Genomic DNA, 26,224 nt, shown 5'->3' with positions numbered 1-26,224 from the left:
ATCCAATTACTTACAGGTACTCACTTCATTATTTTTTTCTCCTTTAGTCGTGTCGCGTATTAAAAATATCATTAAATTCATTTTTTTTTTTCATTTGTTACAACCAACATTCAATCACGTCCAGAAAAAAATAGAAAAATAGGAAAACCTTTAATCCTTATAATTCTTTCTTCCCTTCTTTTACCACTTTAGTTATTGACTTTATTAATTACATTACTATTTAATCAACCATGTCAAGTCCACCAGCTGCTTCCTCATCTCGTGACAATAATCGAAGAAGGAAAAGATCACCTTACGATGATGAAGACGATGATAACAATAACAATGATAGATCTTCAATTCATCAACCATCATCACCACCATTAGGATCATCACCTAACCCTCATCAACATTTACCTTCATCTCCAGCTATACCTTTTGACACAGCTTTAGATGTTGACGATGTAGAAGAGATTGTTCACAATGACATACAAGATTTGAATCCATCCGAACCAGATTCAGAAGAAGAAGGGGACGATTTAATGGAAAATTTAGAACAAGATTACCGAGCCAATCCAGAACAAGATCATTATGATTTAGGGGATGGCAATATTGATGATACTGGTGATTACGAAGAAATGGATGCTGCTACAAGAAGAAGAATTGATCAACAATTGAACCGACGTGATGCCATTTTAAATAATGCTAATCGTTCTCGAAGAGGAGCATTTTTAGATGATGACGATGATGAAGATGAAGACGACGAAGGTGAAGATAGTATGGGTCAATTTGGATTACCAATTCAAAGAAGAAGAAGAAGAGAACACCACGATGAAGATCAAGATGATTTAATGGATGATGTAGAAATCGATCCATTCAATGAAGAATTGTCATTAGAAAGTTTGAGTGATGTGAAAGCTCCTAGTATTACTGAATGGATATTACAACCAGCGGTTAGTAGATCTATTGCTAGAGAATTGAAATCATTCTTTTTGGAATATACCGATGCTAATGGTGATTCCGTTTATGGTAATAAAATGAGAACCCTTGGTGAAGTCAATGCTGAATCTCTTGAAGTGAGTTATAAAGATTTAGCTGATTCAAAAGCTATATTGGCATTATTTTTAGCTACTAGTCCAGAAGAAATGCTAAAGATTTTTGATATAGTTGCCATGGAAGCTGTTGAATTACATTATCCAAATTATTCACAAATTCATCAAGAAGTTCACGTTAGAATCACTGATTTCCCTAATATTTTGAATTTACGTGATTTACGTGAAAGTAATCTTAATCAATTGGTTAAAGTTTCTGGGGTTGTAACTAGAAGAACCGGGGTTTTTCCACAATTGAAATATGTCAAATTTGATTGTTTGAAATGTGGAGTGGTTTTGGGTCCATACGTTCAAGATTCGAATACTGAAGTGAAAATCTCATTCTGTACCAATTGTCAAAGTAAAGGTCCTTTTAAATTGAATTCAGAAAAAACTTTATATAGAAACTATCAAAGAATTACTTTACAAGAAGCTCCAGGTACTGTTCCAGCGGGTAGATTGCCAAGACATCGTGAAGTCATATTATTATCTGATTTAGTTGATGTTGCTAAACCAGGTGAAGATATTGAAGTTACTGGTATTTACAAGAATAATTATGATGGGAATTTAAATGCCAAGAATGGATTCCCGGTGTTTGCCACCATTTTGGAAGCCAATTCCATTAGAAGAAAAGAAAGTAGTGCATTTATGGGTGGTAATAATTTAGTCAATATGTGGACAGAAGAAGAAATCCGTGAATTTAGAAAATTATCACACGAAAAAGGTATTATTGATAAAATCATTGCCTCAATGGCTCCATCCATATATGGTCATAAAGATATTAAAACTGCCATTGCTTGCTCATTATTTGGTGGTGTGCCTAAAGATGTTAATGGGAAACTTTCCATTAGAGGTGATATTAATGTATTATTATTAGGGGATCCAGGTACTGCTAAATCGCAAATATTGAAATATGCTGAGAAAACTGCTAGTCGTGCTGTTTTTGCAACTGGTCAAGGTGCCTCGGCTGTTGGTCTTACAGCATCGGTTAGAAAAGACCCAATCACTCGTGAATGGACATTAGAAGGTGGGGCTTTGGTGCTTGCAGATAAAGGGACTTGTCTTATTGATGAATTTGATAAGATGAATGATCAAGATAGAACTTCTATTCATGAAGCTATGGAACAACAAAGTATATCTATTTCTAAAGCTGGTATCGTCACTACCTTACATGCCAGATGTGCTGTTATTGCTGCTGCCAATCCTAATGGAGGTCGATACAACTCTACATTACCATTACCAGAAAATGTCGATTTAACATACCCAATTTTATCCAGATTTGATATTATGTGTATTGTGCGAGATTTGGTCAATCCTGAATCTGATGAACGATTAGCTAGTTTTGTCATTGATTCCCATATGAGATCTCATCCCACCAATGAAGAAGATATTTTGAATGCTAATGGTAAGGGTGGCTCTGACGCTCAAGACGATGATGAAAATATGGAAGACGAAGATGGTGTAGATCAACCATCAGCGGCAAGAACTAGATCAGAAAGAATTGAACAATTAAATAAACAAAAAGAACAAGAAATATCACCTATCCCACAAGATTTATTAATTAAATATATTCAATATGCTCGAGTTAAAATTCAACCAAAATTACATCAAATGAATATGGATAAACTTGCTCGAGTATATGCTGATTTAAGAAAAGAAGCCATTACTACTGGTTCTTATCCAATTACTGTTCGTCATTTAGAAAGTATTTTAAGAATTGCTGAATCCTTTGCCAAAATGAGATTATCAGAATTTGTTAGTCAAAATGATTTAAATCGAGCTATTAAAGTTAGTATTGATAGTTTTATTGGTGCTCAAAAAGTGACAGTAAAACAAAAACTTAGAAGTAAATTTATGAAATATACTTTGTAAGTGATTAGTGGGTTATGGTTTTAATAGTTTGTTATAGTTATTGTTATTGTTTGTATTATTAGTATTAATGTTATATTTGAATTCAGGTAAAATTGTTTTAAATTGTGTGTTCTACAATTGATCAGTAGAAGAAATAGCATGGCCAAATTGAAGATCCAACTTTTTAACATTTACAAACACCTCAAAATGGAACAGCATCAATTGATCAAAAAATTTAGAAAAATCACTAGCCCAGTGGTATAACTTAATCATTTATAGAGTTGAGTTGAGTCACGTGATGGCATTCCATATCAGATGATCAAAAACGGGGAAAAAAAAACAATACCAGCCATGATGAAGATTGCTTACACTATTTCTTCTTTATAACTGGACGTTACTAAATGATTCAGTCAACAAATAATCCACTAATATCCACTCAACGGATAGAAATTAACGATGAATACGAACCAGAAAATAATCTGGAATGCAGTCATAAACCCACTGACTCAAATATTTTTCGACTATTTTATAATATCTTGAAATACTTGAAGGTCTACATTTTATCGACTTTATTTAGAAGAATTGAACCATCCAATAGACATCTTCAACTGGAGGAAAACAAAGAAGAAGATGATGAATATATCAATTTATCTTCAGAAGCAAGTTCAGATATAGAGATAATTGCTGTTAATTATAAACCAACAAATGATTTCCATTTAATTAACAAAACTACTCGAATTCAAGATAATAGTATATTAATAGATGACACAGAAGAAACTCCATTTAATATTGCCAATAACGATTCAACAACTGACTTATTAAGACAATTAGCAAAAGATAGACTTAAAAACAGGAAAACTGTAACAACTCAATATGGCACGGATTTGACAATTTCAAAACCTATCAAATACTCATCACTGCGATATCAGCAATGGCCAGTAACACAAGCGGAAACAACAACATCAACACCAGAAGAAAATTTTGATCATCAACCAACATTATTGGATATTGAACCTATTACAAATAAATATCAAGAATCAATATTAAATTATTATGTGCCGACAAAACCATTATCAATAAATTCATATTCCGTTATCGACAATGTAATATCGAATTTTTATATTGATAAAATTTCATCAATTTATCATAAAAGTCATGAAACATTACAACAATTAATCACTAAAGAAAGAATTGATTCTCAAAGTAAAATTAAAACATTACCTTCAGAACAATTAAATCAAGTTTTAAAAATTTGGTCAACCAATTCTCGTCAATTAATCATTGAAAATTATCTGATTGAAATATATACTCATGATTTACATACTTTAAAAGATTCCAATTGGTTAAATGATAATATCATTGATTATTATTTCAATTTAATCATGAAAGCGAATCCTAATGTATTTGGTTGGACTACTCATTTTTATACTACGTTAGTCCAACGAGGATATCAAGGAGTTGCAAGATGGGCTAAACGGAAAAAAATCAATGTTTTCACCATGGAAAAAATTTTAACCCCAATAAATATAGGGAATATGCATTGGGCATTAGCTGTTATCGACAATATAAAGAAAACTATCACTTATTACGATTCTTTGGGTGGGACACATAATTCAGGAAATCCACAAGCTGTACAAACTTTGGCACATTATATGACAGAAGAAGCTAAAAGATTGGGTGTGATGGGAAATGAATATAAATTGATTCCTCATATGGAAGCTCCACAACAGAAAAATGGCTCAGATTGTGGTGTTTTCACTTGTACTGCTGCTAGATACATTTCTGCCAATAAACCTTTATCGTATAGTCAAAATGATATGAAAATAATTCGTAGAAGAATGGTCTATGAAATTTTAGATAATCGTTTACTAGATTAATAATTGTATGTACAAGATTATATATATATCACATCCACTGTTGTTTTCTTTTTTCAAAACTTGATACCTAAAAATGATTTGCCATCTGGTTTACCCGTATAGCTTGCAACATCAGCAGCTTGCTTTTCCAAATCCAAAATCTTTTTATTAGACGCTTCAATTTTCTGTGATACATAATCGATTCTGCCATCTACTTTACCAATCTTGTAGATCTTCTCCAATTCCTCTTCCAATTTCTGAATCTTGGCTGCCTCAAGCGATATCAACCGTCCAATATACTCAGTCTCATACAACTTCCAAATTCGCAAATCACTAATGATATTGGCAAACGCTGCCTTGAACAATGGTCTACCCGTAGATATCTTATCCAACACCCCCTTATCACGCTTCAAAGATATCAAATCGTACTTTTCTAATGTCGTCAAAATCTCTAACGTTTCCTTCGATACTTTGAACAATGGCAGTTTCACCAACTCACTATAATTAATGGTGTCACATTCAGACAACAACTTCATAATGAGCCACACCTGCGATGGATCCCAGTTGCTATCACCAGCACCAAATTTGTGATGACTGTTCAAGAAAAATGTGTTTATCAACTCAGCAGCCTGGGAAATCATCTCGTTGATTGCCTGTTGTGGGCTTTCTCCTGACTTGATACGTCTGATAAACGACTGCAAGTCCAACATTCTACCTCCCAAAGGCTCAAGGCATTCGTCCAAAGTGCTAGTATCTTTGACCTTAAGTACATCACAGACATACTGTCTTGAGCTGGACATGGAGGCATCGGAAAGTGAAATGTCCTTGAACACCTGGTTGGGCAAGGCATCATTCAAGAGCTGGAGCGACCCAACGTCTGCTGTCAAAAATATCACATGTGCCGTGTTGTTCTGCACCAACCCAGACGCCCAATCTGCAACTAATGGAGGAATAAAATCATTCAGCAGCACATCTGCACGACGGCTGTACTTGTTCAACACAATGATTGGTTTAGCTTCGGGGTGCTGTTGCAAGAATTGTTCTTCTTTGAGGACTTCGATTTTCTCATCGTCCTTCAATCTCTTGTTTCTTCTCTCAACACTCTTGACATATTTGTTGTACTCATTGGTTGTGATTTTCCGAATGGCTTGGGTCGCCAACAGAAACATGTTCTTGATTTGCGTCTCCTTGCTCTCGCTTAAACCTGATTTCTGTCCGGTTAATCCCTGAACTCCCAAATCAACAAAACGTGACACCGTGTTTGTCCATGTGAAAACTGGGAAATACCCCAACTGCGATGCAGTCGTGTTTATCAAATTGTTGTCTGACCGTGCTTTGCCCAACTGGTCACACTCAAGCACCAAAACTTTCTTATTTAACCGTTCGTCTGACCCCAAACTGTGCTCTAACACAAACTCCTCTTTACCAGACCCTTGGGGCCCCTTGACAATGATAAATGTATTGGCGTTCTCCATAATCCATAACTGGAGTTGCTTTGACTTTTCGTACCTTTCTATCCAAAACATGTTGCTTTCATTCTTGAGGTCACGAACCGATTGCCCATCAACAATGTTTGAGCCGTTGCTGCTGTCATCCTCCTCAGAGCAACTCAGCCCGGTAACCTCCTGGATTTGACTGTCAATGTAGTCGTAACTACTATACACCCATCCAGTGATGGTTCTGTATGGAATGTAGAGATACTTGAACCATCTGCTCTCCTTAAACTGGTCAAACGATTTCCTGTTGTGGAGTATCTTGTACTCAATAAACCATTCTCGAATAGGATCAAAAATCAACACAGCAAATGTGGCCAAAAGCGCAATCAACACTGGGATGGCAATCTTAGTGTGGTTCGAGATCAACAGAACCAAGAAATTCGATCTCTTAATGGCAACAAATTGAATGTGAAGCGTGGTCTTGCCCCCATTCAACACCATGCCTGTGATACAATGTTTAGCACTGATTGCCGCTCTCGTGCTATGGAAATATATAAACGCTTCAGTGGCACCAGGTTCAATCTCATTAATCAAGCCGTATCGACGGAACAACACATACAATTCTTCTTCGGTCAACGGATCACCTTCGAATTTGACTGAGAGTTTGGGACTGGGGAACCGGCGCAAGTCTTCAATCCATGGTGTACCTTTTACGGAGTACACCTTTGGCACATTTCGCCAGATCTGGTGGTAGAGTTTTGTGAGTATGTTGCTATTTACTCTTTCTTGTTCATTTTTCTCAACGTTCTCTCGTATTTCTTCAATGAATTTGGTGGCAGGGACTTCTGGTGGATACTTGAATTTGACAAACGCCCCACAATCTCTCCTTAGCGGGACAAACTCAGTGATTTTGGCAGTTGTTTCCAATGGCGAAGACAAGTCCCATACTTTCTGTTTCAATTTCTCATCGTCATAGGCGGTGCTCCAGGGCAAACTAAATCGAGACAAATACTGTTTAACAACATTTCTGGATGTTGTAAATGGGTATATGTGGTCGTAATACAACAACACTTCGTTGTGTGTTTTATCAATAACCCCTGTGGCAGATGCCGAGTTATCGGACTCGGTGGTGTCAGATTCCTTTTTCAATTTCTCTAGATCAGTTGAGTAGTACCGACATGGCGGGGATATGTAAACTGGTTTTGGCAATCGCAATTGCAGCCTCAATGTTCGAATGATCATTGATAGATGGAGTGGTTGTATGTTGGCAAGTGGTTGAAAAGAAAGTTAGGATAGCAATCAAAAAAATAAGGCTATCTCGCCCCCACTTCGTTAAATGTTATTTTATGGAAAACCGCGACACTTTTTCCTACTTTAAAATTGGTTATGGCTTGATTTACTATTTGCAAGTAAATACTTTGCTTGAAATATACCTGGAAATGGTAGGTCTTTGAAAATAAGTATAATGTAAGGGAATAACAAAATGCTCTTTTCTTAAATCTACTCAAATTACCAAACTGTTATCAATATTCAAAATATTCATTCACGATCGTATGGAGTAAATTCAAAATGGAAATACAAAACCCGATCTCAATGAATCTTAAAGTCAACATCAATGCATCGTATATTCAATTGGAAATAGTGATTAATTGCAATATTTCAACATAAAGCTGCAAACACCCATCAGTATACCACGTATAGATTAAAGGTCATTTTCCTGCATATGATGTTCTTCCTTATTCAACAACCTTCGCAAATTATCAAGAAATAGAACCAAAGAAAATATAATAGGATTCAACCGCGACACGGTCCATAAACTCTATTCTACCGTTGCCATCCATACAATATTCAAATATTCAATCATGCTAAATCTAGATGAGTATGTATTAATGGATTTTGTCTGTATTTTTTTCTTTGGGGTTTCAACAAATATACTAACTTGTCCCATTTGAAGAACGATTGAAAATATCAAACAATGTAAACATATACCTGAAGGTGACGTTGAAGAGTTGTGTACCAAAGTAATAGAATTATTGATTGAAGAAGCAAACATTCAACATATAGATACACCAGTGACCATATGTGGCGATATACACGGACAGTTACATGATTTAATCACACTTTTTAAAACAGGGGGAGAATTACCGGACACCCAGTATTTATTTCTTGGAGACTTTGTTGATCGGGGGTTTTATTCATTTGAAAGTTTCTTATTATTGATAAGTTTGAAATTACGATATCCTGATCGAATAACATTGATTAGAGGAAATCATGAAAGTCGACAAATAACCACTGTTTATGGGTTCTACGATGAGTGTTTGCGTAAATACGGGTCAATAAATGTGTGGCGATATTGTTGTGAAGTGTTTGATTATTTATCATTAGGAGCAATTGTTGGTGGATCACAAGGAGTATTTTGTATTCATGGAGGGTTGAGTCCAGAAATCGATACAGTTGATCAAATACGGGTATTGGATCGAAAGAAAGAGGTACCACATGAAGGAGGAATGTGTGATTTGTTGTGGTCAGATCCTGAATTGGTTAACGGGTGGTCAATCAGTCCGCGAGGTGCTGGCTATTTGTTCGGGGAAAATGAAGTGAATAAATTCTTGCACGATAACAATATTTCATTGATTGCAAGGGCTCATCAATTGGTTATGGAGGGATACAAAGAAATGTTCAATCAAGGATTAGTCACTGTGTGGTCAGCTCCTAATTATTGTTATCGATGTGGTAATGTTGCCAGTGTTTTAACAATTGGCGACGATTTATCAAGAGAGTATAAAGTGTTTGAAGCGTCACCACATGATATAGGATCAATTCCATCCAGAAAACCCCCAGTTGAATATTTCATATAGAATGTGTACACCACAGTCAATAGCTTTTCTTTTCTTTCTAAGTTCTGTATTAATTGTAAATGTATTTTTGTTAGTTGTGTGTGTGTTGTGGATTTATGCTCATTTTGAGTTAGACGCGTTTTTGTGTAAGCAAACGTAAATTCTTTCATTTGGATGTATTCCACCACCACCAAAGTCAGACTTGCAGAATCTTCACTTGACGTATCAATCGGCCCAACAATAGTTTCTTTTCTTGGACTCGAACCCTGATGTTAAACATTTTTAGCGCTAGACTTGCAAAATTTTAGGATTGGCATTATTGTTTGAAATTTGCGTGAATCATATTTATTCGAAAGTCAATGAGTGTGTCTTCGGATTGCCAGAATATCACATACGGTAGTAATAATAATTCAAATTGTGGTGATTAATGTGAACTACAAGGAAGCCGTTTACATCTCTTGCTGAAATTATTGTGAAAAATAAATTAGCTGGGTATAAGTTTTAACTCCTAGAACAGCGTTAAATAAGTCACATTTTAGAGGTGAAATGACAGCACGTTTTAAGAGTACCACAAAATCTGACTTCGTCTAATTCTTCTCGTGTTTTTTTTCAACCACCATTCATAAAACAGGTGTCAGACATTAATTGTGGATTTTTAAACTATTGATAAAATTTATGGTGTCAAGTGCTATTTAGTAACCATGATTTGCAGAATAATAAAAATGCAAATCATTTGCAATAATGATAATTCCCGTTAGATAGAGGTTGATACTGGCATTTAATTTCAGTTGTATTAGCTTGTTTATGCATTTCGGTTTAAATAGTCCAAAGGCAAAAGAAACTTTGACGCATATTTCAGTGTTTGGAAACCAAACAGATAATATTAATTCTAGAAATTTGATTTGTTTTTTAAAAGCTCTTTGCTAATTATGTGCAAAGGAATGAGAGATAAAACAAAAGAGTTATAAGAGAAGAGCATTTTGAATTTCAATTGTAAGTGATTTAACTTTAGCTTTTGTCAAGATAATAGGAAAGATTATGGCTGAATCAACGTTAATTATTGTCTAGTGACTAAGATTAGGTTTCAATAAAGATGAATAACAAAACTGTAACTTAATGTCGGCTCCTTTGAGTTTTTGATAAGGTTGCAAAAACTCTTGAACCCAACTGACAATCATCAGCCGAGGTGCAAATCCCCAAAAAGTTGACTAATACATTAAGAGATAACATATAGTAAAGTCTAGTTGCATATGCAATTGCAGACGCAATATTTATTGTTAACGTTGCCAATCATTGGTATTTCTACTTGATTGAGACAGCGGCAAAAGAAAGAAAAACCGGGCTTATCTTGAGATATTTAATTTTGTTTGCTGTAGATTTTACATGTTACTTGTGTAGAGATTGTCGCTAATGATAATAGGATACAATGGTTGGTAGCTTTATTTTCAATAAATCACCAGAGATAAGATTCCATGATAATGTTTTAACATTAGGCATTCTTGAACCGCATCGAAACAAAATCTCTCACCTAACTGAAAATCTGTATATTCGAATTCTACATGAAAAAGAAAAAGAAAAAAAAAGTATTTAGTAAATTAACACCTGGTGCTAAATTAAGATCTACACTACAGCATGTAAACTTGTTGTAGAAGAAATCAGTATCAATAGCAAAAGTAGATTACAAATGGTGATATGATTGAACAACTTAACAAATAAAGCAAGACAAAACGGATGCGGACCGATTTGAATAATGATAGCAAGTTTAACAAATTTTTTTTTTGCTCCATCATCCGACTCGTTGCATTATCACTTGAATTTTGCTTTGCGGAATTACTTGAGTGCAAGGCTTCTACCGACATATGTACATTTACTTACTAATCGGCACTGCTTAAATTAAAGCCATCACATATTTTATTTTCTGCCAGTCCTGTGTCAATGAAAATTTCAAATTAGTATCACAGAAATAAAATCAATTACGTATCTGTAGATTCTCGGACTAAAAATAAATCGAGTAAACAAAAACAAACGCAAAAGCAAACTAAATAGAGAAATATAAAAAAAGGGCTTTGATAAAAATTGAATCACCACAATTGTGTTGCAATTGTTTGATGTACTGTGATATAATTTTAAAAATTTTTACACGAAGACAATAACACTGAGCAAATATCACACATAATTTATCCCATCGTATGGCGTAGTAAGTGGGTAGTGTCAGGTATTGCTATAATAGGCTGGTCGAACCGATAATTCACAATGCCTTTTGTATTACTTCTTTTTTTCTTTTTCTTTGCCTTACCGGATATTCTATTTGCCCAACCCTTCCGCCCTTTCATGGTAATGGTTTTTGTCCTTTGCTTAAACTTTTTTTTTTTTTTCGCCTTCTTTCTTGTATGAAAATAAAATTTCTTGGTTGTGCTAATCTCCATCCCTGTAAACTATTATTAAGTTAAAATGTTTTACAAAGTGATTATTAAACTTTAAATTGATCAAATGAAGGGATGTTTGGAACATTCAAGGCAGATTATGACGTTCATCTTTCTTTTACGTTATATTTACGGTCGTTGAATGCGTTGTAGATTGGAATGTTACAAATTGAAAWTCCAATTTGAAGTCATTCCAAAAAAGAAACAACAGCCAAACGTAAAACTAAAGTAAAACTAAAACGAAAACAACTGGGAAACAAGAGAAAAATTATCTAAACTAGAATGAGTTGTAGTTGTCGTGGTTATAGTTTTATAATAGTAAAATAGTAAAAAAGGAAGGAAGGAAATTCAAATAAAGAAAAAAGAAACTTGAAGATATTTTTTTTTGTAATCTTCGGAATGTAGTATTTCTAAAATTAATCAAGTTGTTCCCTTTTTTTTTCTTTCTTTCTCATCACAATTGATTTTCTATTTTACTTCTATGTTTTTAGTTGTTGCTCATGTTGTTGTTATTGTTGTTACGGTTTCATTTATTTTTGTGGAACTCCTTAGTAAATTTTTCTTGAACATTTGAGGAAATTTTTTTTTCTCTTTATGTAATATTAGTGATCATGATATGAAAAGATGGAAATCATTAGGGAAATAGGAAAAGTATATAAACGATTGGAATTTGTCCTTCTTCTAAAACCAAGTAAAAATTATCCGAGTTTTATTTTTTCGAATTCTTTTACTCTGTTTCTCATCATTTTTCAAATCATCAGTTTGATTTAACTTTCGTTATACATCATTTCCCTCCCCCCTTTACAAGTTCCTTTTCCCATAGATCTATATATCCTGAGAACTTTCACTTTTTTATTATTGGATTCTACTTCACAACACCTAATATTGCATATACTTTCTAAATTAAACAAAACTTCCCTGAACTAAAGAAAAACAAGGAGACAATCCAAACCTATTTATAAACCATTCCTATCAAATATTTAATTATCCGTTACTCATTTTTTTTTATTCAATACACCTTTCACATCATGAACGTTAACTCAGTCATATACTACATTTTATTCCTTTTTGCATCAACAATCCTTGCGGCAGATAAAACGTCCAGTTCAGTATCACCTACTTTAGTATGGGTCACAGGTACTGATGCCAATGGGAAATTAGCCACCACCCAATCAACATATTATCAAAGCTTTATGAGTACTTATACCACAGCTGAAACCCCATCGTCTGGTTCTATTGGATTGGGGTCAATCAGTGGAACAGTAGGAGAAATCAGAACTTATAGTATGACTACTATATCACAAGGTAATGGTGGGTTATCAAAATTCAATCAAAATGGTTTAGAAATGAAGAATTTGTCATTTGTTAAATTAATTGGGGTTTCTTTTATTGCATTCATTTCATTCATTTTATTAATATAGACTAACTGTTTCCCAGCTTCAAACAATCCCTATTTCCTTCCTTTTTTTGTTAAATACAAAGTGATGAAGACGTTGATTTTTATTTGATATACTACAGATAATAAAAGTTCAGGGGAAACAAAATTGGGAAACTAAGTATTTGTTATGGTCAAACAACAAGCGCATAGGTCTAAAGGAGGTGTGTGTTAGGTTGCTCGACTATTTGAATATTTTATTTTATTTTTGCATCATTTTATACAATACGGTTTTTTATTGTGTAAGAGACATTTTACATATTACATTTATACATTAATATAAACAATTCACGGCATTTATAATACAAGACTGGTAAACCTATTGAAGCTCCTCTTTAACTAATAATTGCTAACTGTGAAACCTCTTGAAATGAGGGATGCGATAAGTGCGCGTGGGTTGTGTGGGTTGATCAACCAATTACGTTTTCAAGATGAAATTGGTTGCGCAGAAGGGCTTGGGAGAAGAAATTCAAGTTTCAGTTTTGTGGTCAATTTTTTTGCATGAAGTGAGTGTTTTTTTTGCGGCATAAAAAAAAAACAAAATTGAATTGTTCTTGAAGTGTGTGTGTGCGTGTGGATGTACAAAAAATAAGTAGAAAATAACTCTGAGGATTTCGTTTGGCTGGTTGTCCATTGGGGGTTTACACGTCAATCTAAATATAGAAAACTCAAGTATACAAAGGCAACAATAGCCATATACATATATAAAGCACTCATTATCATTATTGTTGTATCCCTCGATTGATTCAAAATAGTCACGAAAAGTATTGTCGTGCAAGGTTGAACATAAAAAAAGTAAAAATTAATCACGTAAAAGTACCAGCAAACCTTTGTAAATATATCTAATTTACTAAGCAAGATCTAAAAATTAGAAATTACTAAATTGCTACTATTTTCCTATATTTGACATCCAGATTTGTATACCACTAGTCAAGATAAGATAAAAATTACAAGAAAATAATCCTCATGATAAAGTCCCTGTAATTCAATTCTGGCCTTGTTCAATTTTACACAGCCCAATTAGCAAGTTCTATGTTGGCTGTGCTCTCCAATTTTGTATTACTCTTGGCAAATTAGCTCAAAATCAAATTCTTGGTTTATCCATGTTTAGTCTGCAGGTTAACTAACAGTAATTGTGGTGTTGTCTATTGAAGATACATGGTGTCACAAAAAAGAGACGTGATATTCTATGGAGTTCCATTAATTCTTGGTCCACTCCATCTCTATAGTGTTAACCGTACTCTTTTCAACCATTAATAGCAGTTACACCCATCAACAAAACGTAGATCATGAACGACATTTTCAAAAACTAAATCCTATTGTTAGGAACAAATGGTAGGAAAGATTTGTTTTGTGACAGATTGTAACCCTGTCGCATCACTCCTCCCTATCGTCTAAAAAGTACAGATAAAAATACCCAACGACGATTGCATTTTTCGTACCCAAACGCTTATTGTTGCCTTTCATGTAGGAGAATAATGTAACACTTTGTGAGACTATCGGTGACTGCCTTAGAAAAATTGCTCAATATTTGGAGTTGCTTTCCACCGGACTCACTTTTTACCCTTACACATTTAATCCAAGAAAAATATATAAAGAGTATAAAAGCTTCCACCAGTGTAAGTTCTGGTGGTGGTTGCTTATCATGTGCTTTTCTAAAATTCTAAACTGACAATCTACCCTTCAAGATACACTTCTTATCTTAGCCCCCACTATCTTGTCAGGGAGCCACAACAAAAACTAATTTAAATTAATTTATTTTTTTGTGCAAAAGTACACATTACTTGTTTTTTTGTTAGTAAACCATTTAAAATCACAACGCGCAAAATGTAACATCAACAACGTTACGTAACTACACCAAAAACTATTGTGCCAAAAAACAATCAACAGGTAAAACATATACTGTAACTAAACTATTAGAGATATAGTTTTTTATTTTCTCATTAAATAACTATCACTGTTGGTTGTATTCTGTGGCTTTAAATTTGTTTGTTTAATCTAAACCTTCTTTTTTTTGCAACCATGTCAACTTCTAGTAAAAGGCAATCTAATCAATCGTTATCATCGTCGTATGGTTCAATTCAAGCCGAATCGGCATCTCCTAGACCAATCTTTCGAACAGGCTCAAAGACTAATACATCAAACATATTATCTGCAACTACAACTACTCAAAACAACGATACATCAGGTCCCCATTCACCATCATCCCTAACATCAGGGCACCCATTGCTCAACAATAACAGCGACAATGATAATGACGAAATTGAGGATATCACCGATATTAAACCTGAAGATGAACTTAATGATTATCATCTAGATCTTTTGAATTATAAATCGATCACATTAGAAAATAAAGGATCAGTAGCTAGAGATCATATGGCCAATGAAAGAACTTTTTTAGCATGGTTAAGAACTTCATTAGCTTTTATTACATTAGGTATAGGTATAACTCAATTATTCCGATTAGAGAAGCCAAATTCGAAAATTCAGACTTCATCTGCAGTAATTCCTTTATCTCGAACTCCTCATAATGGAGAAAATTCACAAATAATCACTAGATTTGGTAAACCGTTAGGATCGGTTTTTATCGTTTTAGGAATGTTAACATTACTTTTTGGAATGAAACGATACTTTCAAGTTCAATACTTTTTAACTAAGGATTATTATCCAGCTACTCGATTAAGTATATTTGTGTTGATCTCTATTATTCTAGCCATTGTTGTGGTTACTTTTGGTTTGGTGTTAAAAACTTCCTTATAGTAATACAGTAAACAGTTTTTATATGCTTATGAACGAAAAAAGATACTCATATTAATATGATGTAGCCCAGTAAGAAACTCTGTAGTATTATACTAACTCATTTGGTATTGGTATTATATCGATGAGATATTAAGTAGTCTCTATCAATAATTCGTTAATACTTGCTTGTACAAGCCAAACTAGCCAAAAAAAATGCTGACATCTTGATTAGGGCTATAGCCCTAAAACGTGAGATGTTTATAGGAAGAAAAGAAATTTGTCCACTGCGCACGTCCTTTTTTCTATGCTAGTAACCATCAAATTTTTTGTCATACCAAATCGTAGGGAGAGAGAGCAAGGGCGAAAAAAAGAACAAAAAAAAATTCTTGAACCAATTGAGTTTTATATTATAGTAAACATACACCACATTAAATCACGTCAAAATGGTATGTCGACGATAACGTTTGAATTGGAATTATCAAATAATGAGAGAGCAGGGGCATACATCGAAGTCAGATAGCATCAAAATATCAATACGACAAGAATAATATTAGTCTGGGATTTAGATACTCAAAGATTGAAAAGAATCAACTACGAATGATAAACTAGAAGGCAAAAATGGATCAGCCAAAAGAACCTCTGTTTAAGAAATGACATCAAATCAATCATTAAATCTGCTCACACTTTTAAACAAAGCTTAAATGTTATTTGGTTATCACGTCCAAAACAAATATTAAAAGATTTTAAACATGGGTTATACTAACAGTTTTTTTTTCTTATAGGGTAAAGTTCACGGTTCCTTAGCTCGTGCTGGTAAAGTTAAATCTCAAACTCCAAAAGTTGAAAAACAAGAAAAACCAAAGAAACCTCAAGGTAGAGCTTACATGAGATTATTGTACACTAGAAGATTCGTCAATGTTACTTTAACCAATGGTAAAAGAAAGATGAACCCATCTCCAGCTTCTCAATAAATGTGTTTAATCAATTTATTACAAAAATTTGTACTATAATTATTTTTGGATTTTTTAATGATTTATTAATATAAGGAGGGGGTTTTCAAACAGAATTGTTTACTTGTAACAAAAATGCTGGTATACATATATATACATACATAACTAAATAAAATGAATCTTTTCCATTTACATTTTCACTTATACTGTTTTGGAATAATTGACGAAGTAAACGATGGTGTTTACTTCACTAGATCGATTTACTACAATAAAACTAAGGGGGCTAAAGATATGTATATATATTTATATTTCCTATGTAAGCAACTATAAGGTTAATCTGGAGATTGAGCCTACTGTTGTTGTTGTTTTATTCTCCTTTTATTCCCATTCGGGTATTAAAAAGAATGCGTATACTCTGGCTCTAATATCGGCTGTTTCTTCATCTTCCTCAAACATTGGTTTCCAAGTGACCATTTCAATTTTTTCCGTTTTGAATTGATATTGTTTAGCAGTTTCGAAGAAACTCAAATCATCTTGTAATAAATATGGTCTATGAGGACTAAACACCACTAGACATTTTCCACCATTTCTTTTCAAACTTTGGCGACAAGTGTCCAATAATTTATGATGTTCTGAATGATTAAACACTAAATCAGATAATATAATCAAGTCGAATTTCTCTTCTTCGGCTAATTTTCTTCCTGGCTCATCGAATAATAATTCCCCTAAATCGTGCCCCCAGATATATCCCTTAACTTTCCATGGACTCAATTCGTATTTGGTCTTCTCCTTTAAATCGTTAAAACTATATTCCATATGAGATAATAAATCTGGATCAGGATAATCAGTGACAATTACTTCTTTGGCATGATTAAGACTGCATACCAAGGATGGTAATGCCGAAGCAGCACCTAATTCCAAGATTTTCTTACCTTGGACCAAAGTGTCAGAATGTTTATCTAAATAATCAGCTGTGTATATTCCGGCATTCCATAATAAATGTCCATATAATGGGTTATGACCAACCAACTTCATTGTTATTTCCTGTGGCTCAGCATTGGGTATTTTACGTTTATAGGTTGAAAAATGGGATGACGGACGTTCAGGAAGAAACCCTTCTGGTTCTTCAAATAAATCCCCTTCTATTGATATTTCATCTTCTGACATGACTAAACGTATATATATATGTGTGAAACAAAGTATAGAAAAAAATAACGGTTTGGGTTACCGAATGGCTTGTATTGAAAAAATTAGGTTTATTATATAAAGTAAATTCTAGAAGGGGAGAACAGGTGAGAAAAAAAAAATTTTTCCTTTAACTTTGATGTGTTGCAACTATGTGCGGTGAGACAACTAACAATAGTAAGTCCATGTTGGATATTGATGTAGGGAGGATTGGATTCAAAAGTTGTAAAGACGAAAGTGTGTAGCGATAAGATTAGATTATAGTTGTCACTACAATAAAAACTCAAAAGCAATCATAATTTTTTTATATACTCACGAGATATGTTTAATGAAGTTGAGTATTTAAAATGTTGTTGTAGATTTTTAGGTCTATTTTGCTGCCAAATTAATCATAATTTATTGTAATTGTAATTGTTGTTTGGAATCAACTCTGTTAACAATTAATGAGACAAGCAAACACAGAATAAAAAGATAACAAGTAAAAATAACAACCATGCTAGAGCTGATGGGGAAATTGCTTATAAGTTGTAACTTGCAATTTATTGTTAAGAGGAGCAGACACAAACACCATCTCAGTTTGTAGCTTCGTATGTTTTGATGTTGGCTCCGTTCGTATACTTGGTTATTAAGTGAGTCTAGTTTACGTGTCCACATCTACATTTGATTTGTATCATTATATCAGGTAGAAAATGGGACTTGAATATCAATATCAGAGACTGATTTGGGTGCTGAATGGGAACAAATAACTATTGAAGGTGTTACATTGACCAATGTACATATAATAATTAAAAGATCCAATTGGCAATTGATCAGCAATGCCTATTCCTAAAAATATCAAGTATAACTAAAATAATCAATTGTTATAACTGCTTCTTGTTGGACAGAAAATACCACTTTGGTTTGACAATTGGTACATCTAATTTTGCCAGCAAAATCATCAACAGTGAAATTTATAGGATTGGTTTTTTTCTCTGTTCTCACAAACTCTACGAAATTTTTCCACCTCTTTAAACCCATCTTAACTGTTCTCATTCACAAGTCCACTGAAAGCGCCATACACCCAGACACACAGCTATTGTCATGTCACTAATAAATAAGCAATGGTCGAGTATATCGACAGAACTAGTCCAGGACCCGCAAAATTTTGAACTCTGGCAGAGCTTGATCGAAGCAGCTGAATGGAATGAAAAACGAGGCATTAACAAATCAACTAGCGAGGAAGAATTGAACGTCTTAAGAACATCTTATAATTCATTTTTAGAGAAATTTCCATTCCAATTCAAATATTGGATTCGATATGCTGAGTGGGAATTTAAATTGGGAAACACATCTACTGCAGAACAGATTTACTTACGAGGGTTGAATACCCAATTAAGCCATTGTATTGAGTTATGGATTTCCTATTTGAACTTCAAAATCAACACCATAAACGATAACATTTCAGAAATTTTACAGAAATTTGAAGCTGCACGAGATTTGATTGGGTTCCATTTCTTTGGGTTTGAATTTTATGAATTGTATTTATCGTTTTTGGACAATTATAAAAATGATAACAATGAATTTGAGAAGAAATACTACATTCTATTAAGAATCATACTTGAAATACCTATTTACCACTATGGAATTTTCTACAAGAAATGGTTTGATCTAATAGATAATTTGTCGAAAGACGAAAAACTAGCTAAACAAATTGCACCATATATTGCCCCCGCCAACGAAATTGCTACCCTTGCATCGAAAAAGAACACCTCGATCTTCAACGAATTGAAAAAACGATTCACCGATGCTTACATAGCAACACAATATCATAGTTTCGAGTTATACGAATTTGAAAAAAAATTGATACCCAAGAACAATAAGAATCCACAACAAGATAATGATTTGAGATCACGACAGGAACTTGATGCCTGGATGAGCTATATTGATTATCTTGAGATAAAACAATACCCGATTAAATTTATCGAATTGGTATATTACAGGTTTTTATATAATGCCAGAAACTATCCACAAACCTGGAGTAAATTTGCTGATTACTATATATATCATGCAAAATTTAACAAGGCAAGAAAAATTTTGACCGATGGAGTAAAATATGTTGATGATTATAAGTTATTGATAAAATTGGTTGATCTAGAAATCTTTTTGAAAAACTATCAACGAGCTATAAACTTATTGATAAGTTACATTCAATACAATTCTAATGTTCCAATTCCAATACGTGATAAAGTTCATCAAGTTAAACAATTAATAGATCAAAAATGAATCATTACTAATTAGTGGTGGGATAAGAGCTGGTTGTATTGAAATATAATTGTATTTAGAACTGTATACACGACCACTAAAAATGTGGTGAATAGTAATCTCTGTTAGTAATCATTACACACTTTTTTTTTTCTGTCTCTCTCATTAATTGTCGTTGATAAAGATTTTTCCTTACTGTCTTGCGAACAAACATAAGTAAGCAAGATCTGTGAATAATTACATCCATTTAATCCTTCGTTTATTGAAGTATCAAACACAAATTCAACAAAATTAAAACTTTTCGATATCATGACAGTTTCTAACAACACTTCTGTCACTTATCCTATTCAACAACAAGCAACTATTATTGCCGGATTTGGAAGAGGATCATCTGAACTAGGAATCCCCACAGCTAATATTCCAATCAATACCGAGCTAAATAAGTTAGAACCAGGGATATATTATGGATGGTGTAAATTAATCCCATTAACAGCCCAATGTGACGAAATCAAGAAAAGAGTAGATGGCAAAGATGTATTATTCAATCATGGCAATGAATTGACCAATGAAGAAAGAGATATTTTCCCCATGGTGATGTCAATAGGTTGGAATCCTTATTATCACAACAAAGATAAAACTGCTGAAGTTCATATAATTCACAAGTTCCAGAAAAATTTCTATGGATCAAAGATTGAATATGTTGTATTAGGATATATCCGTCCAGAATTGAACTTTGATAGTATAGACGAGTTAATCGATACCATAAATTCCGACATTGAATTTGCTAAACTGAAATTAAAGAGTGACGAAGAAAGTGGCAAGGAATATTTCACGAAATGATTGGATATACATGGAAAGGTAACCAATTCACAATATAACCGAGTCTTTGCATGATCCAACATTTGATAACTCCACAGAAGATATCAAAAAGACAAAAACACAGAATTAACATTAGATATCGTTATATATATATACCTATAGAGTTTATAAATTTCTTGTATAAGATAGTTGTCTGGTAAAACACCAACCCTTAAAAATCCTTTGAAGCGTTTATGTCAAGCGCTTTAAACTTTTCAATCAATGTCAGTTTCTGAAAATTAGCTGGAAACAGACAAATTGGTTCAGGAGCAAAATCCCAGCATGATCCATAACAGTTTTGTTGAACTAAGCTTTGATTGGCAGTGGTGTCATTTGTGTTAACTTTTGAGGAATCATTAGGAGATGGCGGCGGCAACACAAAAGAAACCATTTTTGATTATAATAACAATAGTCGTTCTATTAATTACAATGAGGTTAACACTTTCAAATTAGTACTCTTATTTAAAGGATAGTGTCGGTAAAAATGTGAAGAAAGCAAGGGCAAGGGGAAACAGCGGTAACATTTTGGTGAGGTGAGTTGTTCTGTGGCGCTAGTTGTTGAATTATATGCAGACAACGAAAGATCCCTCTAAATGGCGGTAAAGTCCGAATACACGAGACTTAGGGCCAATCAATTACACAAATGACTACGTTACTAACTAGAACAGTATTCCATTCTCTATGTATAACTGCAGGTCTAAAAATATACAATAAGCATCGCAGGATAGATGCAGAAACAAGTCAAATAATGTGAGAGTAATTCAGCCTTCCTTACAGCATGAAAAGAATGTGTGACTAAAAAAAGAGTAGATCATTCTAGTTTTTTTTTTTCTCAACACCAGATATCCTGTTGTTCTTGTGCCCCGTAAATGACTATTGTTGGTTCTATCTATTGCTTTATCTAAGCGTTCCTTTTTTTATTGCGTTTTCTGTTTTTCCCGCTTTTTGGACTCTTTAGTAATTTCAGATATAAGAGCAAGCAAAGTTATGAAATATATTTAAATGAAATTTAGGAACCGATAGAGAAAATTTTCGTTATTGAAACCAGTGTGGGGGTGCTATATCACTTTCGCCTTTCTTACAAAATGAATTTCTACGTCTTTGAAGAAAGCACCAGACAATGTTCAATACCATCATCAACCCACAACATATGTTCATTTATACAGAAACAATGTGATACAAATTATTTCAAAATTTCAGAACTTTATTATTGTTACTTGACTTCATCATTACCAAGTTTATTGTTAAGCTCACTACTAATATTGGTTTTGCTAGTGGTCATCCTAATATCACTTAGTATATTGGTGTCAAATTATTTATTCCAAAACTTACACAACTTAACCAATGTGCTAGGGTTGAACAATCAAATATTATCCTTTATATTAATTCCCTTAACAAACTCTCTACCTGATATACTAAACTATTATATAGCATTGGATTCTGGCTCTACCGATTTGGTCATTGGCCAACTAATGGGGTCCCTACTAATTATGTTCACTGTCATTATTGGATCGATTAGTATTTTAAATCGAGGGTACATAATAGATCACCCAAAAATACTTATGCTAGATTTGGTAATAGTATTGATTGTTTTGATTTTGTTTCTGGAAATACTATCTGACGGGAAAATCACAAACTTGGAGTGTTGGACTATGATCACAGGATACTTTCTATACATCTTGTTTTTGATATTTTTTGACAAAGATAAACTTAAAGAATCAGCAGATGAAGAGCAGATTTGGATTGAATACCTGAATAATGGCCTGTTCACTCATCCTTATAATATCGAGGACGCAATCAGTATTTTGTCCTCTAACGATGACGAAATTGCGAGCTATGGACCAGTTTTTTCCAGATCACCATCACCACTACCAGACAACACAAACTCACCCAATGGGTCACTTTCTTTATCAATAAGCTCACTGTCGCCAAGATCGTCGTCACCATTATGTGGACCTACTGAACTGGTGACAGAAGAATCTCCATTGTTATTGTCAGTTCCTGGGAAATTCTCCACCTCCGAATCATCACCGTCTATTTCAGTGAATGAAGATTCAGAGGATGAGATTATCATCCAAATCCCATCACGATCCAAATCTTTTGTACAGCGAGCGTTTGATCTAGTTGACTGTTTGTTCTTGACTTTTGTCCCATACTATAGAAAGATAGAGTCCAATTACAGTAAAACAATAATATGTTGGTACATTATGGAAACCACCGCCATTATCAATTATCAGTTCTTTCAAATCCCATACAAATACGTGATACCCTTATCGTACATAGTTGCTGCAATCTTGGTTCATGTACAGGTCTCCAACAACGTTCAGATAGTTTCTATTTCAGTGGCCGGATTAACTGTAAGTTTAATAATTGTTTCAAATTTAGCTATAATAACTTTGCAATTATTGAAAAACCTTGGTGTAATCTGGCAAATTTCCGATTATTTGTTGGGTCTAATCGTGTTTGCAATTAGCAATTCGCTAAATGATGGTATCACAAATGTAACCATTTCAACTAAAATAAACCCTATATTGGGTATAAATAGTTGTATTGGTACTCCTTTATTGATAATACTATTAGGCATAGGTGGGAGTGGATTGATAGTCACCAGTAGATCGCATAAAGATATTTTGTTCAACTTAACTGACAATGTTGTAATTAGCGCTGCTGGATTAATTTTTAGTATTTGTTGCTTAATTATTTACTTGCCATGGAATAATTACCGAGTTGATGCTAAGATTGGTAATTTCTTGTTGTTGCTATACATTGTCATGACAGGTGTAGAAATATGTTTAGAATATTGAATGGACGATCATGCATTCTGTTTCATTTTGGTTTATTTGATATGGTTGCAAGTTGGTTCGGTAAATTGCGGAGGAAACGGGAAAAAGGATATCTCCAAAATGCACGAATACAATCCAACGCGAGATTATGCAGATAACTGTACCAGAAACGGTCGCAACAACTAGTTCCCATTTTTTCTTTTTTGGGGACGCCACATGGTCCCAATAGATACATTCTATTTTTCCGTTCTGACCAAATTCCTTTTATGATTTCTCTACTCCAATATTATTTACTCTTTATTTCATTGAACGATTGTAATGTATATTACCTATTTAAAAATAATAAAGTACGCTGGAAACACACTAGTCATACTTGATGAACTAAACTAAGAAAAAACAGGTTGATTAAAATCTTGATTCTAATTCAGTCAACAAAGTAACAGCATCTTTACCGAATTGTCTGATACCTTGAGATAATTTTTCAGTAGCCATAGCATCTTCGTTCAAGGCAAATCTGAAAGCTGATTCATCATCAACATAGGTGACTTTTTCAACGTCTTCATCCTTAGCGGTAGCAGCATCTAGTTGTTTTGGAACTTCTTCAGTGGAGTTGTATAATTGTTCCAACAATTTTGGAGAAATGGTCAAGAAATCACAACCAGCTAAAGCCTTGATTTCACCGGTGTTTCTGAATGAAGCACCCATAACAATGGTCTTATAACCATACTTCTTGTAGTAGTTGTAGATGGCTTTGACAGATTGGACACCTGGGTCGGTTTCAGCAGTGTATTCTTCACCAGTGGAGGCCTTGTACCAGTCCAAAATTCTACCAACGAATGGCGAGATCAAGGTGACACCAGCTTCAGCACAAGCAACAGCTTGAGCAAAAGAGAACAACAAGGTCAAGTTACAGTGGATACCGTGTTTGGATTCCAATTCTCTAGCGGCTTGAATACCTTCCCAAGTGGAGGCAATTTTGATCAAAATTCTATCTTTTTCAATACCTTGTTGCTTGTACAAGTCGATCAATTCCAAAGCTTTCTTGACAGTAGCTTCTTTATCAAAAGATAATCTGGCATCAACTTCAGTAGAAACTCTACCTGGAACAATGTCCAAGATGTTTTTACCGAATTCAATCAATAATCTATCAAGGGCAATTTCAGCCTTTTCCTTTGGTGAAGAACCTTTGTCCTTGGCGTATTCAATGGCAACGTCAATGACACTAGCGTATTCTGGGTTCTTAGTAGCAGCCAAAATCAAAGATGGATTGGTGGTGGCATCTTGTGGTTTATATTTGGCAATTTGTTCGAATTCACCTGTATCAGTGACGATAGTGGTACCGGTAGCTTTTAATTGTTCTAATGAATTTGAGGACATTGTGATTGTTGTGATTGATTGATTACTTTGTCAAAAGTCAATTGATAATAATGAAACTTTTTCAAAAAAAAAAAAGAAGATCCAATAAGAAGAATTGAAAAAAAAAATTGTTCGATTGCTGGGAAAATTGATGGTGGTTTTATAGTCGCCCTCATTTTTTTTTCCAATTCCTTGTTGAGCGACTTCCGGTTTGTTTTATTCTCTCTCGCTAACATTTTGTTTGGTGGGGGATCCCAACTTTCGGAGCACAGGGGAGAGGAAGAACCCATTACTTATTAGCATTAACTATTTTACACACACATTATTAATTGTACATATACAGTATATTGGGGTTGATTTTTTTTTTCAATTATGTAATACGTTTTATATAACACTCTTTGGTAAAAATTAGTAATATCAGAACTGGAAGCAACTTCTATCCTTTTTCTTTTATAAAGGGTTGCTTCAAACCTTGCTATTATATCTACAGTGTAGTTTTGTCTTTATTTTAATATTTTATACTCAATCCATTATCACAAGCACAAGTTTATTTTGAACCAACCTTATACAACTTTACTTTGGAATAGAATCAATTCAATTGACTTTGTTTTGCTTACTTTGAATTGAGTTATTTACGTTACAAAGCAGTCTTTAAGAATTACTAATACAAGGTGTAGCCTATCATTTACAATGCACTAATAAGAGAAATGAAATGAGAATGAAACGGCAAACGAAAACAAGCAACAAATTGATTGATGATTTCTGAAGTACGTGTAATTACCACGAAGAAGATGCCATGCTACCAATGACTAAGTTATACTTAATAGCGGTTATCATGGGCACTTGGTATTTATTGAACACAACACGCAAAAAATTTCAGAGCAAACTTAATTTTTTTTTTTTCAGTTTTCTGTCTAGACTCAGCCATTGAATGAGTAAGCGCTGAATTTTCGGAAATAAACTAAAATCTACTGAGATATTTCCTTTTATGTACAATGACGGAATAAAAACTCACCTTCTTGGCAACAAAAAACTAACAAAAAATATTATATTCAGATATCAACAGTTTACTTCCAACATATTCTTCAACCATATCAGAAATTTGAATCATCTTTAAAGAAGTGAGTGCCAGATACTGATGAGGAAAAGTTTTAATTGATACAACAAAGCCAATTGTTTATTAATATAGAGGATGTGAAATTAA

The 26,224-nt window shown here is 33.7% G+C and overlaps 12 protein-coding genes across 12 annotated transcripts; 9 read left to right on the top strand and 3 right to left on the bottom strand. All coding sequences in view use genetic code 12, as the record gives it.

Moving 5' to 3' along the window:
* Positions 1-230: 230 nt before the first annotated feature.
* MCM2 (MCM DNA helicase complex subunit) lies at positions 231-2,942 on the top strand (the record flags this gene model as incomplete). The annotated part of the gene is made up of 1 exon (XM_710038.2): positions 231-2,942. The coding sequence occupies one exon, from the start codon at positions 231-233 to the stop codon at positions 2,940-2,942; it is 2,712 nt and encodes a 903-aa protein (XP_715131.1).
* A 380-nt stretch (positions 2,943-3,322) lies between these two features.
* ULP2 (SUMO protease) lies at positions 3,323-4,798 on the top strand (the record flags this gene model as incomplete). The annotated part of the gene is made up of 1 exon (XM_710037.1): positions 3,323-4,798. The coding sequence occupies one exon, from the start codon at positions 3,323-3,325 to the stop codon at positions 4,796-4,798; it is 1,476 nt and encodes a 491-aa protein (XP_715130.1).
* Positions 4,799-4,851: 53 nt separating this feature from the next.
* PRP13 (Prp13p) lies at positions 4,852-7,455 on the bottom strand (the record flags this gene model as incomplete). The annotated part of the gene is made up of 1 exon (XM_710035.2): positions 4,852-7,455. The coding sequence occupies one exon, from the start codon at positions 7,453-7,455 to the stop codon at positions 4,852-4,854; it is 2,604 nt and encodes an 867-aa protein (XP_715128.2).
* A 620-nt stretch (positions 7,456-8,075) lies between these two features.
* Positions 8,076-9,071, top strand: PPH3 (phosphoprotein phosphatase PP4 catalytic subunit; the record flags this gene model as incomplete). Its single annotated transcript, XM_019475531.1, has 2 exons — positions 8,076-8,092; positions 8,168-9,071. The coding sequence occupies 2 exons, from the start codon at positions 8,076-8,078 to the stop codon at positions 9,069-9,071; spliced, it is 921 nt and encodes a 306-aa protein (XP_019331076.1).
* A 3,430-nt stretch (positions 9,072-12,501) lies between these two features.
* On the top strand, positions 12,502-12,894 carry KRE1 (Kre1p; the record flags this gene model as incomplete). The annotated part of the gene is made up of 1 exon (XM_710060.2): positions 12,502-12,894. The coding sequence occupies one exon, from the start codon at positions 12,502-12,504 to the stop codon at positions 12,892-12,894; it is 393 nt and encodes a 130-aa protein (XP_715153.1).
* Positions 12,895-14,930: 2,036 nt separating this feature from the next.
* CAALFM_CR03780CA (uncharacterized protein) lies at positions 14,931-15,668 on the top strand (the record flags this gene model as incomplete). The annotated part of the gene is made up of 1 exon (XM_710059.1): positions 14,931-15,668. The coding sequence occupies one exon, from the start codon at positions 14,931-14,933 to the stop codon at positions 15,666-15,668; it is 738 nt and encodes a 245-aa protein (XP_715152.1).
* Positions 15,669-16,090: 422 nt separating this feature from the next.
* Positions 16,091-16,618, top strand: RPS30 (40S ribosomal protein eS30; the record flags this gene model as incomplete). Its single annotated transcript, XM_019475530.1, has 2 exons — positions 16,091-16,093; positions 16,430-16,618. The coding sequence occupies 2 exons, from the start codon at positions 16,091-16,093 to the stop codon at positions 16,616-16,618; spliced, it is 192 nt and encodes a 63-aa protein (XP_019331075.1).
* A 357-nt stretch (positions 16,619-16,975) lies between these two features.
* Positions 16,976-17,764, bottom strand: CAALFM_CR03760WA (S-adenosylmethionine-dependent methyltransferase; the record flags this gene model as incomplete). Its single annotated transcript, XM_710058.1, has 1 exon — positions 16,976-17,764. One exon carries the CDS (start codon positions 17,762-17,764, stop codon positions 16,976-16,978), a length of 789 nt encoding a protein of 262 aa, XP_715151.1.
* A 1,098-nt stretch (positions 17,765-18,862) lies between these two features.
* Positions 18,863-20,044, top strand: PRP42 (mRNA splicing protein; the record flags this gene model as incomplete). Its single annotated transcript, XM_710057.1, has 1 exon — positions 18,863-20,044. The coding sequence occupies one exon, from the start codon at positions 18,863-18,865 to the stop codon at positions 20,042-20,044; it is 1,182 nt and encodes a 393-aa protein (XP_715150.1).
* Positions 20,045-20,332: 288 nt separating this feature from the next.
* CAALFM_CR03740CA (riboflavin kinase) lies at positions 20,333-20,863 on the top strand (the record flags this gene model as incomplete). Its single annotated transcript, XM_710056.1, has 1 exon — positions 20,333-20,863. One exon carries the CDS (start codon positions 20,333-20,335, stop codon positions 20,861-20,863), a length of 531 nt encoding a protein of 176 aa, XP_715149.1.
* A 1,103-nt stretch (positions 20,864-21,966) lies between these two features.
* CAALFM_CR03730CA (uncharacterized protein) lies at positions 21,967-23,685 on the top strand (the record flags this gene model as incomplete). The annotated part of the gene is made up of 1 exon (XM_710055.1): positions 21,967-23,685. The coding sequence occupies one exon, from the start codon at positions 21,967-21,969 to the stop codon at positions 23,683-23,685; it is 1,719 nt and encodes a 572-aa protein (XP_715148.1).
* A 384-nt stretch (positions 23,686-24,069) lies between these two features.
* TAL1 (sedoheptulose-7-phosphate:D-glyceraldehyde-3-phosphate transaldolase) lies at positions 24,070-25,041 on the bottom strand (the record flags this gene model as incomplete). Its single annotated transcript, XM_710054.2, has 1 exon — positions 24,070-25,041. The coding sequence occupies one exon, from the start codon at positions 25,039-25,041 to the stop codon at positions 24,070-24,072; it is 972 nt and encodes a 323-aa protein (XP_715147.1).
* Between the last annotated feature and the right edge of the window lie 1,183 nt (positions 25,042-26,224).

The sequence above is a fragment of the Candida albicans genome, chromosome R (assembly GCF_000182965.3).
Source record: "Candida albicans SC5314 chromosome R, complete sequence".
Taxonomy (NCBI): Eukaryota; Fungi; Ascomycota; class Pichiomycetes; order Serinales; family Debaryomycetaceae; genus Candida; species Candida albicans.
This window is presented reverse-complemented; position numbering and strand designations above follow the sequence as displayed.